At 39.8% G+C, this 15,697-nt stretch overlaps 1 protein-coding gene across 2 annotated transcripts in view; it reads left to right on the top strand.

Annotated features, from left to right (window-relative positions):
• The window catches only part of LOC128607465 (membrane-associated guanylate kinase, WW and PDZ domain-containing protein 1), a 66,934-nt gene that overhangs the window by 30,412 nt on the left and 20,825 nt on the right, over positions 1 to 15,697 (top strand). For both annotated transcript variants that reach the window (XM_053624336.1, XM_053624337.1), the window contains 5 exons: positions 5,729 to 5,848; positions 7,068 to 7,241; positions 10,840 to 11,023; positions 11,213 to 11,283; positions 14,108 to 14,275. In XM_053624336.1, the coding sequence (XP_053480311.1) occupies positions 5,729 to 5,848; positions 7,068 to 7,241; positions 10,840 to 11,023; positions 11,213 to 11,283; positions 14,108 to 14,275 (717 nt within the window). The remainder of the gene's footprint in view (positions 1 to 5,728; positions 5,849 to 7,067; positions 7,242 to 10,839; positions 11,024 to 11,212; positions 11,284 to 14,107; positions 14,276 to 15,697) is intronic.

Below are 15,697 nucleotides of genomic sequence, written 5' to 3'. Positions count from 1 at the left end.
TGTACTTTAATTGTTATGTTTAATTGAGTAAAATGAAGAATTCTGATAATATGTTAGGCCATGTATGTTGGTCGCATAGGTCTACAGTATGTGATTTATAAGGGCTGAAATAAACACAAAGGAGACCTGTCTTACATTATGGTCATGTCCACAGAAACGTTTGAGAGTAATGTCCAAATATTTATGTGTGGTGTGTGTGTGTGTGTGTGTGTGTGTGTGTGCGTGTGTGTTATTGACATTCCCTGGCTATGCTGTCTGGTCAGGTTATTCTAGAAAACAGAGTATAAGTAGTTTTAAGTATCATATTGCAAGATACGTTACATAAGGTTTGTATCACATAACTGCAGTGGGGCATAAAGTGCTGAAAACCATTCCCAAGATTCATTAACCGGCCACACTATAGCTCTCATTAGTCTATGGGTTTTCGATACTAAATGCTCACGTAAAACATGTCAGTAAGCAGGTCATTAGTGTGCGTACTGTATAGTCGTACGAAGACATTCCCCTTCCCTGCTGTGGTTAAGGGTTAATTTAATCTTCCATCCCCCATCCTTCCCGCTGCATGCTTTGTTCATAAACTACAACTTATTTCAACTCTGAATGGATGAAGATGTGAATGAGAAGTGGATGTATGAATGTAATTACTCTTCATACATTAAACCATTAAACCAAAACTATGGAATAGGTTAATGGATGAGAGAGAGAGAGAGAGAAGCAGTGCTTTACACATTACCAGCTACATGAAAGTGGGTCATAAAAGATTATATGCAAATTAAGTAACAGTGAAGCATTTATCAATAATGCATGTAATGGAATTATATTGAAATGTGGCCTCCATGGTTACGTGCTTAAATGACTCCATAGACAATAGATTGCACATTCTGTACAATTGCATTTGTTTTGTCTAATGGCTTTGTCAGTCCATATAGGATTTCGCAGAGTTTCTTTTGTGATTGTTGCGGCGATTGTTGGAGGCGTTTTTTTTTGTGCTTGTTGTTTTTTTTTTGCAGAAAATTACTTGAATTGGCACGAAATTGTTTTGCGCAGTTTCGTTCGCAGTGCTGTTTGTTGATAAATGAGACCTTTTAGCTGTACTCATGTTCAACGCACGTGAACCGGAGAGGGGTTTGGCTGAATGCACGTTGTGATGACATCACATGACGTGTCTTGGCCCAAATCTGCAGAAAATCTGAGAGTAATTTTGAATAATTGCAAGCTCCTCAGAATATTGTGGAGTTTCCTTGTTTCTGCTTGTACCATGTAATTGATCTCAAAGCCTATATAAAGCACGTTTTGTGTATGCCTCACTGGGAGAGTGTGTTTTTGCTTTGTGCCCCATGAGTTTTTGGGTAGCTTTCCCTTCACCCCAGCAGACACCAGTATCATCAGTGCGTCCTTCACGTTTAACAAATACATTTGAGGACGGAATTGAAATGAATGTATGCTAGTGGAGCTGAATGATATCAACATAGTAACGGTGTAGCCTAAAACAAAATGAAGTCCAGAGGCTATCAAACGTGATGTATGCTTTAGGCTACTATCTAGTGATTTTTAAAAAACCCCACTGTAATAGGCAGTTCAACCTTGAAAGCATTCAGTCATCCAGCACAGCTTGTTTTTAGTGGTTTTGAACGAGCCTTTGTGTTGGATACAGCAGGTGTGTTTTCTTGTCATCATTATCACAGTGTGTGAACCGTACACAGAAATGCAAATTTCCATAACCAGGTTTTGGCAAAAAAATAAATTTCAGGCCAGCTACAAGTTCAAAAACTACGCAACTCAAAAAGACTCAAGATTTTGTTAAAATCAATTAGATTTTGGATATTTGCTTTAAAACAAGATCATGGCCACTGTGAAGTATTTTTAAACTAACCCAATCTGGCAACCCTATTACTTGTCCTGTCCATGGCTCCTCCCTCAAGCATGGGGCAACATGATTCTTTCCCCAGTGGACTATTAGTGCTTGTTGCAGTTTGCATTTTTGACCACCAGGGGCAATTATAATTCTATGGAAGCTAAATGGGGTAGTGAGTGTGCTGCCTCACGAGCAAATCAGTGGAACATCGGCTTATATCTGTCAAATAGCAACTTAAAAAATAAATAAATCTGTGGTCACTCAAATGAAGACAACTATAACAACTACATCTTAAAAACCTGCACGAAAAGTATGACCAGTGGAAAAGGAAGTCTTTACTTGTAAAAGAAGTTCACCGTGGTGCATGCACATTTTTAGGGGGCCAAGCACCGAAGGTGTGCTGGCAGCCTATTATTATTTTAATGGTCTGCACTTATATAGCACCTTTATCCAAAGCACTTTACACTGTGTCTCATTCACCCATTCACACACACACTCACACACTCACACACCAATGGTAGCAGAGCTGCCATGCAAGGCGCTAACTTGCCATCGGGAGCAACTTGGGGTTCAGTGTCTTTCTCAAGGACACTGTGGTATGTGGAGTCATGTGGGCGGGAATCGAACCACCAACCCTACGATTAGTGGACAACCCGCTCTACCACCTGAGCCACAGCCGCCCCACATGTTACCTTTTCTTATTATTTTATTTGTTGTTTTATAGCTAGTCCAGTTTGGTGTAAAGACTCTGGCAACCCTGCCGGCTGATACAACGAGGCTGTCGGAAGCACAAAGATTTTCTACTGTTAGCTAGTTGTGCTGTGAATGTCACACAGCTCTCTGTAGCACAAATATGTATTTGTTTGTTTTTCAGTTTTCGAATATGTATCAGGCTGTCTGAAGAAAAGAGAGACTTTGCTGTCCGGGTGCGTGTGTGTTATTAATGCCGACTAGCATGCTAGCATATTAACTTGTGCAAAACAGTGTGATTAGGAGAAGCATATTGTTTTTTACATCCTCGTAAGTCCTCTCCTGACTCAAGTTAATGAGGAAGTTCTTTTCTCAGAGGAGGGAATGTGGGCTTGATTAAGTTTAACTGTTTATTACAGCTCACGTAATATATTAATATAACAGTTTACTTTATTATGCAGTCTGTCGAACGTATTGTTGTGCTGAACGGATCCATAGGGTTATATTTTGAAGATAGCAGCTAAAGGGTTATATAATTAAAAGCCCTTTTCCACATCTGTGCATTATCTGGGGACGAATTCTTCAGTAATGTGACACAGTGTTATTTCCAGTGGACACTGGGACAGTGAGTGATAGCTCTAACTAGACGTTGTCATGGAGATCCTGTTAAGGCTTAAGTGCGAAGCTGTGTCATTCGTCTCCTTTCCCGGGAAGCCATTTTACATTTGACCCCTGTAGCCAGACCATTAATTATTGATAAAGCTACTTAATAATGATAATTAGAGACGTTTCTATTTTCTTGCATTCCATTAATCAATATTCAAGCAGACAGTGCGCTTCTACATGAGAATGTCTCGTATTGTGTACAGCTGAGATGTGTTCGAGTCTTATACCCCCCCCCCCCCACACACACACACACACATACACCCTTGGGGTCACTCAGATTATTGGACAGACAGCCCATCACAGAACCCTTCCCCTTTTCTAATAGCTTCTGGACATGTCATGATTGACATGTGGTGGGTGTGGTGAGAAGCAGCTTGGTCGAAGAACAAAACTGAGCCTCTGGTTATGTGAGCTGAATATGTCAATACAGACACACACACACACACACACACACACACACACACTCACAACCTAATAAAACTGAGAACGCCGCACCTCGGGGGCGTAGAGGACAAATAAAACTGAGATGATCAAGCAGCATAATTCGATTTTGAATTGTGTGTGTGTGTGTATGTCAGACAGTAAGGAGGAAAATGCAAGGGAAGATTGATGGAGTGACAGAGTGTAACCGTTCAGAATCCCTGTAGAAGTCCACTGAGAGCTGACAGGACATGCCAGAATGTAGGTGTTTGAACAGCAGGATTGGTCTGGACCATTTGTGGCATTGTCATTACAAGCCTGCTTATCTGACAATCATAAATAAAGTAGAAGTAGAAAATGCTGTACGTAAAGAGGAATAAAATGATTGGGTCCTCCTTAGAGTTTCCCTAAATGTGCTATTTTTGACAAATTGGCAGTTGTTTTTTTTGTGTCTTTAATGCTACAAAGAAGGTCCAGGAAGATCTCTACACATCTAACCTCAATAAAAATGACAGGATCTATGCGTACTGTATGCATGAATATGAAATTTGCAACAGTCCTCCTGCTATCGCAAATAGCTAGCTAGCTGGTTTACTGCTAGGAAAATAGCTTGTGTTTTTCAAATATTTCACTCTTGCTTTTCATTCATGCATTTATCTTCAGGAACCGCTTTATCCTCGTCAGAATTTTTATGGAAGTACCGATAAAGTGCCTATTTTAAATGACATTTGGTTCAATATAACTGAAACTACACTGATCAGCCATAACCTTAAAACCACGGACAGGTGAAATGAATAGCATTGATTATCTCGTTACAATGGCACCTGTCAAGGGGTGGGATATATTAGGCAGCAAGTGAACAGTCAAAGTTGATGCATTGGAAGCAGGAAAAATGGGCAAGCATAAGGATCTGAGCGACTTTGACAAGTTCCAAATTGTGATGGCTAGAAGCCCGGGTCAGAGCATCTCCAAAATGGCAGGTCTTGTGGGGTGTTCCTGGTATATAGTGGTTAGTACCTACCAAACATGGTCCAAGGAAGGACAATCAGTGAACCGGAGACGGGGTCATGGGCACCCAAGGATCACTGATGCGCCTGGGGAGCAAAGGCTAGCTCGTCTGCTTCGAACCCACAGAAGAGCTACTGTAGCACAAACTGAAAAAGTTAATGCTGGCTATAACAGAAAGGTTTCAGAACACACAGAGTATGACAGCTTGCTGCATACGGAACTGCGTAGCCACTGATCAGTCAGAGTGCCCATGCTGACCCCTGTCCACCAGTGAAAGTGCCTACAATGGACACGCGAGTATCAGAACAGGACCATGGAGCAATGGAAGAAGGTGGCCCGGTCTGATGAATCACGTTTTCTCTTACATCATGTGTAAACTTACACCTGTTGCTTACATGGGGAAGAGATGGCACCAGGATGCACTATGGGAAGAAGGCAAGCTGGCTCGGAAGTGTGATACTCTGGGCAGTGTTCTGCTGGGAAATCTTGGGTCCTAAACATTGTTGCAGACCAAGTACACCACTCCATGGCAACGCTATTCCCTAATGGCAGTTGCCTCTTTCAGCAGGATAGTGCACCTGCTACACTGCACAAATTGTCCAGGAATTGTTTGAAGAACATGACAAAGAGTTCAGGGTGTTGACTTGGCCTCCAAATTCCTCAGATCTCAATCCAATCGAGCATCTGTGAGACATACTGGACAAACAAATCTGATGCATGGAGGCTCGACCTCCTAACTTACAGGACTTAAAGGATCTGCTGCTAGCGTCTTGGTTCCACATACCACAGCACACCTTCAGAGGTCATGTGGAGTCCATACCATGACGGGTCAGAGTTGTTTTGCAGCACAAAGAGGATCTACATGATATTAGGAAGTTGGTTATAATGTTATGGCTGATCGGTGTATTTAATTTGAATCAATATAGCTAAGTGTAATAACGTGCACTACATCATTTTTAGTTCTATGTGGAGTTTAAGATGGATTTCTGATCAAGAGAGGTGAGGAAGGAATGAAGGCATAAATTAATTCGAACACACACACACTTTTTGTGTTCTTTTTCTTTTTTTTTTTTTTAATATAAACTGTAGGTACAACCAGACAGCCTCGAGATGGCGAGATCTCAGGAGTGGATTATAACTTTGTGTCTGTTGAAGAATTCTTCTCTCTAGAGGAGTCGGGAGCTCTGCTGGAGAGCGGCAAATTCAAAGGTCAGTCATTGTGATTCAAGACGTGGCCCCAACTTTAGAAACCATTCTAACAGGACCTTTGCTGAAAAAAAAAATATATCAGTGGATGAGTTTAAAAAAAGAATATGTCATATGAGGTCTCTTGTTACTGGCTTCATTCTGACCTTATATAATGAGTTTGCCAACTTTAAGCAGAACTGACCCATGAATTAATCAGACATTTCCATTTTCTCCCAGACTTCTTGCAGTGTTTTTTTTTTTAAATAGTAATGTATTGTTATATTTCTGCCACAAAACAAATCCATTACTAAGCAATAACCTCAGTGTTAAATATGTTTAAACATCTATTTTCATCCACCCTGTGAAACTGCAGTACCACTATCACATCCTACAGCATTTTAATATTAGACAGTAATATATATATAGCAATGAATTCTCAAACCTTTAAGCAATTTAATATTCAGCACCGGTGTTATCGGCCATGTAATGCTCACAGGGAGTATAGGTGAGTTATGGCTCTCTGGGGCAGGATCACCTCCCTCTCCTGATTAAGAGAGTGAGATGTATTAGCATAAAAGATGCTGCAGCATTTACCCAGCACCATAAACGTCATTCTCACCTTGTCAGACCAGCCCGGGCCAGGATTTATGCTTTGCTAGCGAGTTACTCTGTCAATAAATCATCAGCATTACGCAAGAGCACAAGAAGAACTGAATATGCAGTTCAGTAAAGTCTTGGGATGAAAATACTATAAAACAGTATGGGACTGCTTTCACTGTGGGGTTTTTTTTTCTTTTCTTTTTTTTCTGGAGCATAATGATTTTCGAAAAAAAGAAAAGAAAAAAAAAACTGCTACAGCCATGCTTTTTTATATTGATTAGCTAGTACTATAAATATCAGTTACCTTGAGTCTGCAAAAAGCTCAAGGTAACTTGAAAAATCAGCTATGTTACAATAAATGCATATTATTTGTGCTCTAAACCCTATCGCACACATGATTATGTAATATAAGAACTTGGGAACTTGCAGGTTCAGCATTTATGTGTTGATATCAATTAAATGTATGATTGTCATACACTCTCTGATTGGTTATGCACTATTGAGTATGCGTGCTTTTGAAAATGTTTATATAAATGCATGTTGTTATTGGCTAGAAGCCATTATAGTTTTGCAACTGTGTTAAAGGTTCCCCGGGTAAATAAACCACATACGCGTCTTCTCCACCTTCATTCTTCCTTAGGGAACTATTACGGAACCCCTCGACCGATCCACATCGGTCCCGACAGCCCCCCCATCACCTACCAGGAGCACTGCAAGCTTCTACAGAACTTCCGCACACGCAGCAAATCCCTCAGTAACCTGGAGAAAGCGGCAGAGGAAGGGTACAACAGTGAGGGAGACTCTGGGCTATCAGGTAGGGAAGGAAGGATGGAGAACAGCACAGGATAATAGTGATAACTGTGCAATAATAAACTGTAGGGTTCCCAGTGTTACTATTAATACCATTCAGACTACTAATGGTAAGGAGGATCATTATAAGTAGCCAAAGCCTCTTGGAGTCAGGATTGTCGAGAAACTGTTATAATAGAACTGGCCGCAGTAAAAGATTCTCTGTCTTTGAACTTTAATAGGTAGCTTGAGTTGGCAGTAAGACGAAAATGTGAATTTCTCTATAATTCTCTCTTTGAAATGTCATTCACCTTCCGATGATGATAAATGCATGGTTCTAGAGCAACATACTTAGCACGAGGCATATTTGTCCAAAAGACGAGTATTCATGCTCAAATTTAAGTCTTAATATATTGTCAGGGTTGGAAAGTAACAAACTCCATGTATACTTGAGTATACGGTTCACTTCAACAATGTGTTCAAGAGAACAAAATCGTCACTTCCGGGGAAACTGGCGCAAAGTGTAAATACAAATGGAAGGTGGTAATTTTACCAAATCATTTTGGTGACAGACTTTGGCTCAGACATTTCAGAATGACAAAAACAGCATTTGAGGTGCTGCGCAACGAGATTGGTCCGCTGGTTAGTCCAGTTTTGCTGACCAACCGTGCCCCAGTTCCGACAGAAAAACTTTTCTGAGCCAATTGTCCAATCACATGATTTGTTGAGGCAAAAGTCACATGACATTTTTCGATGTGCATCGAGGAATTTATTTGATAAATGTGTTTCCATCATAGTTTATGCGCATGTATTCTTATCGCAAAAAAAATTAATTAATTATCTGGTGTTTCCATCAAATGTTTTTTGTTTTTTTTTATCCGCAAAGTTCGCATAAAAAATACGTAGATGGTGACATAGCTAGTATGTGCAAATCTGAAATAATTCCAATTTTGAGACCCAATTACTATAAAGCAGGTTCCTGCAGAAAGTCTCATTTTCAAGACAAATGCTTAGCAGCAGCAGTGTCTGAGACAGTGGAGACATCCTTGGTCCGATTGAAATGCTTCGAAGGAAACAGCATGATAATGATCTGCAAATATTGCAAGCCAAAACGTGTGGAGATATTTCACAGCTCAACATCCAACATGCGGTGGAAGCTAGATGAGCTAGTCAGATACAGTAGGAAAGCATTGCATTAAACTTCGGTAGCGACTGCCTGTTGTGTTAAATATATCTAAGTGATGCTACAGTCTATGTGTAACGATTAGGGTAATGTGTAAAGGGCCTCTTTGACAGATAGCTAACTATGTAGCTAGCAACATGCATTCATTTACGTGAGCTAGCTAGCAAAAAACCTAGCAAGCTACTGAAACCCCAACAGCATTTGGCTACCCAGCTAAAATTACTTTTCTTTATATACTAGAAAGAAAATACTAGTTTATATTAAGGAGTTTTCCATCAAATGACTTATTTACTCCTACTTGAGTAATTTTCTTGAGCTGTACTTTTACACAAGTAAGTATGTTTTTTTACTCTGCGTATTACTCAGTTATTTACATTAAATCAGTGGTCACCAACCCTGCTCCTGGAGATCTATGTCTGTGTCACTGAATTTCAATTTATGCCCAGATTCAGCTAGCACACTTGAAGTACCCAAATAAAGCATAAAATGTGTGCGTGTGTGTGTGTGTATTTGGAGAATGGGTTATGTCTGTACCGGGAGCTTGCTAATTATCTTAGAATTGAGGGGGCAGCTTGCAGCTGTTCAGGTCCCAGCTGGGGATGCTTATGGTTTAAATTAATGAACCTGGAATAAATTTGATATCACCGGGCTATATTACTTGCGACACTGCTTGTTTTTTCACCTTTTGTCTTGTGTAATAATGTTACATTTTATGGACGCATAGATATTCTAAAAAGGACCATTATATGGTAGATGCAATAAATGTCATTCATAATTGAAAATTCATAAAGGAAAATAGGGTAGTGTCATTGTACTTCAAAGGAAAAGAAAGGTAACAAAGCTCTAAAATAGTCTCCTACTCATTATTACCTACATTGGAAAATCAGGACCACTACAGAGAGCACTATTATAGGGGAATCGTTGATTGAAGTAAAATGTTGTAGTCTTGTTCCATTGCTTAAAGACACACACGTATTTAGCTAATTCTTGATTGACACAATCATTTGACCTTCACCAAACCTAAGGACAATAAAGTAACAAAGCTATATACTGTAGAAACGATGTCACATTTCTGCTCCTTTCAACTGTGAAAAGTCTGAAGGGCCATTGCTATTCTGTAGTAACCGACTGTATTTATCAGAGAGGGGTAAGGGGGCACGCTAAATCAAACCAAACAACGCAGTGCATTTCAGGTATTTCATGGCTGCTAGGGTACACTGTTTGTACATTACCTATCATGGTGCACTGGATATTCTTCATGTTTTTGAAGAGCACTACAAAATGGCAAATCCAGAAAATGGGGGTAGCAGGGGGTAGCTGTGCATTTGAGGTCAGTGAACAGGAAGCCAATCTGAAAATCAGTTTACCTATCTATTTCAGAATGGTAACAATATATTTTTTTAAATATTTTCTGGGAATGTAAAGTTATGTCTATCAATTTAGCTGAATATTTATATTAGGGATACATTCTAGTCTTAAGTTCAGCTCAAGGCGAGAAAGATAGCCATGAGCTATAGATATGTCAAGTATTCCAAAGGGCAGCGCTGTGAAAGGCAGGGCCTTCAAATCTGTCATCCGATTCCAACTGATATGGGATTCACTGTTGATTGAGGTTCTTGGAGAAAGCCACTTCTACCATGCCAAAATCCTGTTAGGTAACTTTACCCCCCCTTTTTGTAGAGTATTATTAATGTTTACTTGAACATAATTTCTGTACAGAATTCTGTTTGTATGATTCAAAGGATTACTGGAGCTGTTTTCTTTATTGACCAATGAGTTATTCTCGAATTACTTTTTGAATTTATCAGTTATCTGAATTGTTTTAATGAGGCCTCAGTGAATTTGGCTCTTTGCTACAATGTAATCGGATATCGCTCCAGTCAATGGTCTGCTAAAACTGTCCATTCGACGCTTTCATAAGTTCACTTTGGTTTTGTCGTGCTATGCACTTTTCCTGCATTGGCTCAGTTGTCTCGTGGGAGGTGGCACAGACCTTACAAAGCCATTGATCAAACCATTCTATGGCATCCAATCAACAGTGCATGCTTTCACTGTGATATGTTTATATGGATTAGATATACTTTCTCTTCAGTCAGAGTGTGGTGTGTAAGATGCTGACCTGGCTCAGATGTACATATCGACACAGTACTGGTTTTATTTGGACTTTGGACTTTTTATGAACTATATTAACTTTCTTTGGCCAACACATAGACCTGTTCAGAGTAGAAAGCTTGTTATACATACTTTTATAATTACACACAGCAGAGCTGTCTATAGTTGATCATTCTCAGAATCTCTTAATAGGGCTAAGTGATACCTGCTCCAATTAACTGTGTAATTGATGAAACTTCTCACTAACATCAATAGAATACCACAGACAGACTGTCAGACTAGAAGCGTTCATATTATTCTCTCTTCCCATCTGTTATTGATGTTTTAGGTGGCTCAGGAGGTGCCAGCAGTGTCCCCGCCCCAACATCATCCCCCAGCCAGTCTCGTGACTCCAGTGGAGGGGACGGCAGTGCCTTTGAGAACGGGAGCAGGCACAGAAGAGGACTACAGGGGGCGGGGCTTGAAACCTGGGAAATTACCTACAGTGACTCAGGGGAACCATACTACACAGAGTATGGCCTCTGTTTAAATATTTCTGTTATGTAAAACACTCATTTTGGATTCAGTAATTGGTAGTTCCCTTATATTATTACAGTTCTGTAGCGTACCAGACAGTCTACAGTACATATGGTACAGTTCTGTGATGCCTTGCTGTTTCCCAGACCAACACTGACATCTTGTGTCATCCTGTTGTTTTACAGTCATCAGCCCAAGCCAACCTACTGGCACAGCCGCCACGCATCGAGCCGAGAGTCGGTTTTCATGAATGAATGTAAGCATGAACTCTCTATTCTATTCTAATATATTGTAATCTATTTTATTCTATAGCTATACCAGACATACAAGATATTGGGGTATTTTAAAATCTGGCCTCGCCATTGCTCAGGGTAGACCACACCACAGAACATAACAGGTTTATTTTAATGTCAGTGTGTGCACCCAAACACAACCCATGCATCCATCCATCCATCCATCCATACATGCATTTTCCATACCGCTTATACTACACAGTGTTGAGGGGGAGCCTGGAGCCCATTCCAAGGAACTCGGGGCACGAGGCGAGGGACACCCTTGCCAACCCACTGCAGGGCACAATCGCACACATTCACAGACCCATTCACCCACTACAGACAATTTGGAAATGCTAATCAGCCTACAACGCAAGTCTTTGGACTGGGGGAGGAAACCGTAGTACCCGGAAGAAGCCCCTGAAGTATGGGGAGAACATGCACACAGGGCGGAGGCAGGATTCGACCACCAACCCTGGAGGTGCGAGGCAAACATGCTGAACACTAAGCAACCGTGTCTTCCCAAACGCAACCAAGTGTGCCAATACTCTGGCCTTTGATAGACCTACAGAAAATTTTTAGTCAAATGGCCAACAAAATACATAAAAAAAACAGCAGGGCACTAGGTGAGGGTGTACAGCAAACAATGTTAATACGGAGCCATTTGTGATTTGGCCCTAACTTGAAGATAGTGAATTTTACTTGGATGAAAGGAGAAATGTAAAACCAGGTTAAATAGCTGCAAGAAAACATTAGTAGGTAAATAACTTTAATAATAATTAAATCTGAAACATAAAATAATGCCGATATTGATGCATGTGAACACTGCTGACTATCCATTATTCTTCCTCTGGGTTAAATGAACAGCAGACACTATGGAGCCCACTAGAAAGAAGAAGGTCGTGGTAGCCATTTGCTGCATTTGGCAGAAAGCTCGGCACCTTTTCTAAATGGGAAAAAAGACGAACTGACAACGGGTACAAGACTATTTGTTGCAATGCAACAGCACAGTGAAGTGCAGTCAGCTTACTATAGCTGCCTAATATACGGAGACAACCCCTGATATATCCTCAGCGGCTGCTTCTCACTCTCTAAACATGAATAATGAGCCCAGCCTGGCAGAGAGCACTGATAGCCTGTCATCTGAAGGTTCTGATGATCAGGATGGGTGTAGGAGTGCAGCTCAGCAGCAGTGAATGCACTGCATACCAATATTAAGGCTGCCTCAATGAAATGAAGCTGAATATTCCACTTGGCACAGCCGATCGAATACTTCAAATATTTACTGGTATAATTGCCCAGGAGAGTGTCAGTGACAGGGCTATCCCAGAATGTATAGATTTCTTTTAACAGTTCTTCTGTGGATTCAAAAGTGTATTGAAGATGCTGCCTGATAACAGAACATGCCTAATGGCTACAGTGACAGATGTAGAAGCGTAAACACTAAAATGATCAAATTTATGATAAATTTGATATGATAAATTTATGACGTTGTCTCTTAAATGTGTCAGAAAAAGAGATTTGTAAAAAGAACGTTGACAAGCAACTGATTATTATTATACACTATTATTACTACCACTGTTATTACTAAGTCTGTGAGTACTCCCTTATTTGGACCATTGGACGCCCAATCCCAAAAGCAGGTGTTGAGTGTGAGTCAGACCATGAACTTCACGGACTGTTCAGCAGCATGAAGCGCAACTCCTATGCCATGAAGCACCTTAATTATGCATACGGCCATGAAATTGCCCATATGCTGACTTACATCGTCTGTCTGGGATGCTGATATTCTTGCGATTAAAGTAGTGAGAACTAGGAATGTCGCACTGCCGATTGGTGTTGGTGTTGTATAGGTGCTCACATAATTGCTTCAGCATGAGATTTAGGTGAATTAATTTGATGTTTTGTTGTGTATTAAATTAAGTAATGACAATATATACTGCATATGCACAATATATTCTAAGGAGCAACACTGGATAATTTAAATGATTTTTCAAATCGATTTTCAGAGGATAGAAGTCTGATCTCTACTGTTAGACCACGCGAGATTATTGTAGGTTTCTGCACTGTGTAATACACTTCCTTGTTGCTGTTTCCTTTTACACCAAATCCGTGCAATGGGCGTTGATGCTTGCAACATTTTTTGTATTTTGTTTTGTATTTTCTTGTATTTTCTTTTTGCTGCTTGATTATATTTAGCAAGAAACACTAGAAAATACAGCATTCATGCTACATTGTGCAGTCTAGACCCATCATTCAAACACATGAGCTATATTGCAGCATGTAGACCTACTGTCGTTATATTAACTATATTAACCCAGTGCACAACGACCACACGAATGAAAGTTCTAGCACTTCACATGTATGATGCGTTGGAGTCGCACCTGTAAAAGCGTGGTTGGAGAATGTTTCGTCAGTTCTGGTGTTAAATAGAAGCTACGTAGTCACTGTACTCTTATATCCAGAATTCAATGCTTAAAGTCCTTGATTTGTAAAAAAAATGTTTCTAGCTTCTCTACAGTTGAAATAGTTTGTGCAGAGATACACAATATATGTTTGTACCCTCTGTAGTCCTGCTATTGACGCCTTTCCGCATTTCCAACTTTTTCCTCATTTCCAATTTTTTGTATTGGACCCTGTCCTGTCCGGTAAGAAACTCGCTCTGTCCTGGTTTTTATTTATTCTAACAATTATTCTAACATTATTTCTGTGTAGCATACATAGATCAAGTTGCTCTCTCTCTCTCTCTCTCTCTCTCTCTCTCTCTCTCTCTCTCTCTCTCTCTCTCAATTTCTGTTTCTTTGTTAGTGGGCGAGTTCACAGATCAGCCAAGTAAGTTGAGAGGATACTCGATTCACACTCGGGTGTGTAAAGGACCCCAGGGATTTGGCTTTAACATTGCCGGTGGCAGCCAGCCTCGAGAGTTCTTGCAGATATACAGCGTCACACCTGGAGGGACATCAACTCTTAACCCTGGTAACCAAGCAAATCACAGCTCTGAACTGGTGGTTATGTGTCTCAATGTTGAAACAAATTAGAATATTTTTAAGCAAAAAACTGAATCATTTTTTTTTTTCCAGTTGAGGAATAAACGCTAAACGTAACATATATATAACATCAAAAATTTACTATAAACGCCCAACTTAACATATATATAACATCAAAAATTTACTATAAACGTCCAACGTTACACATATATATAAAACATAAAAAATTTACTATAAACGCCCAACTTAACATATATATAACATCAAAAATTTACTATAAACGCTCAACGTAACATATATAACATCAAAAACTTGCTATGAACGCCTAACATAACATATATATAGCATCAAAAATTTACTGTAAACGCTCAACGTAACATATATATAACATCAAAAATTTACTATAAACGCTCAACGTAACATATATATAACATCAAAAATTTACTATAAACGCTCAATGTAACATTTATAACATCAAAAATTTACTGTAAACGCTCAACGTAACATATATATAACATCAAAAATTTACTGTAAACTCTCAACGTGACTTACGTGTAAAATTACAGATCTTTCACAAGCAGGGGTTGCATTTCAAAAATAATTTCAGAAATGTGTTCTGTGTGGTCCATTTGGTCAGTTTCATATCCCCCATATTTTTCCTATAAGGAGAAATGGATTTTGGTTCACACGGGTTAAGAGAGCTCAGACTTTCAACTGATATGCAGAAAGGACTAACAGCTAGTAGTTAGTATGCAACAAGCTGTTTATTAGACAGCATCATCAGTGCACCGACAGTTCATTTCATTTCAATTCGAATTTTCTGAGCCGGATATAATTACATTCACGTAATTACTATTATAGGCACAATTATAGGAAGTGTAATGTCTGTTGCCTGTAGAATGTTGGTGCAGATTGGATAAGATGTGCTGTTTGTTTGACTGATAGGACAGTCCATGCCAGAATTATTGGCACCCTTGGAAAAGATGGGTGAGAATTGCTTAACTGAATATATGAGCAAAGACTAACCTTTAAAGAAAAACCCATAATAATATATATTTTTCACAGAACCACGTGTCAGAATGATGGATTTGTAACAACATTAGGCCTTTTCCTATAATGTTTGAGGAGAATGCAGCGCGTCCAGGGTCCCCAAGTCGGTTTTTGTAAATGCCATCCACATGCTGAATGTCTCTCGAGAAACCTCGCCTATCTTCCTGTAGAACCCTGGTGTGTGAGGATGTGGACGAGGACTCAAAAGACAGGCAAAATTTTAACTGAACTCTGGGCTCATGTTTATTCAGACCACGTTTTTTCAGGGCACTGTCAAAAAATTCAACCAAAAACAAACACTCGCGGCTTTCGCTCCGTCAGGTTCAGGTTTACACAACATGTGTGTGTGTGTGTGTGTGTA

This window comes from Ictalurus furcatus, chromosome 5 (assembly GCF_023375685.1).
Source record: "Ictalurus furcatus strain D&B chromosome 5, Billie_1.0, whole genome shotgun sequence".
In the NCBI taxonomy this organism is placed as follows: Eukaryota; Metazoa; Chordata; class Actinopteri; order Siluriformes; family Ictaluridae; genus Ictalurus; species Ictalurus furcatus.
Note: the sequence above shows the minus strand (reverse complement) of the source record. Positions and strands in the feature narration are given on the sequence as shown.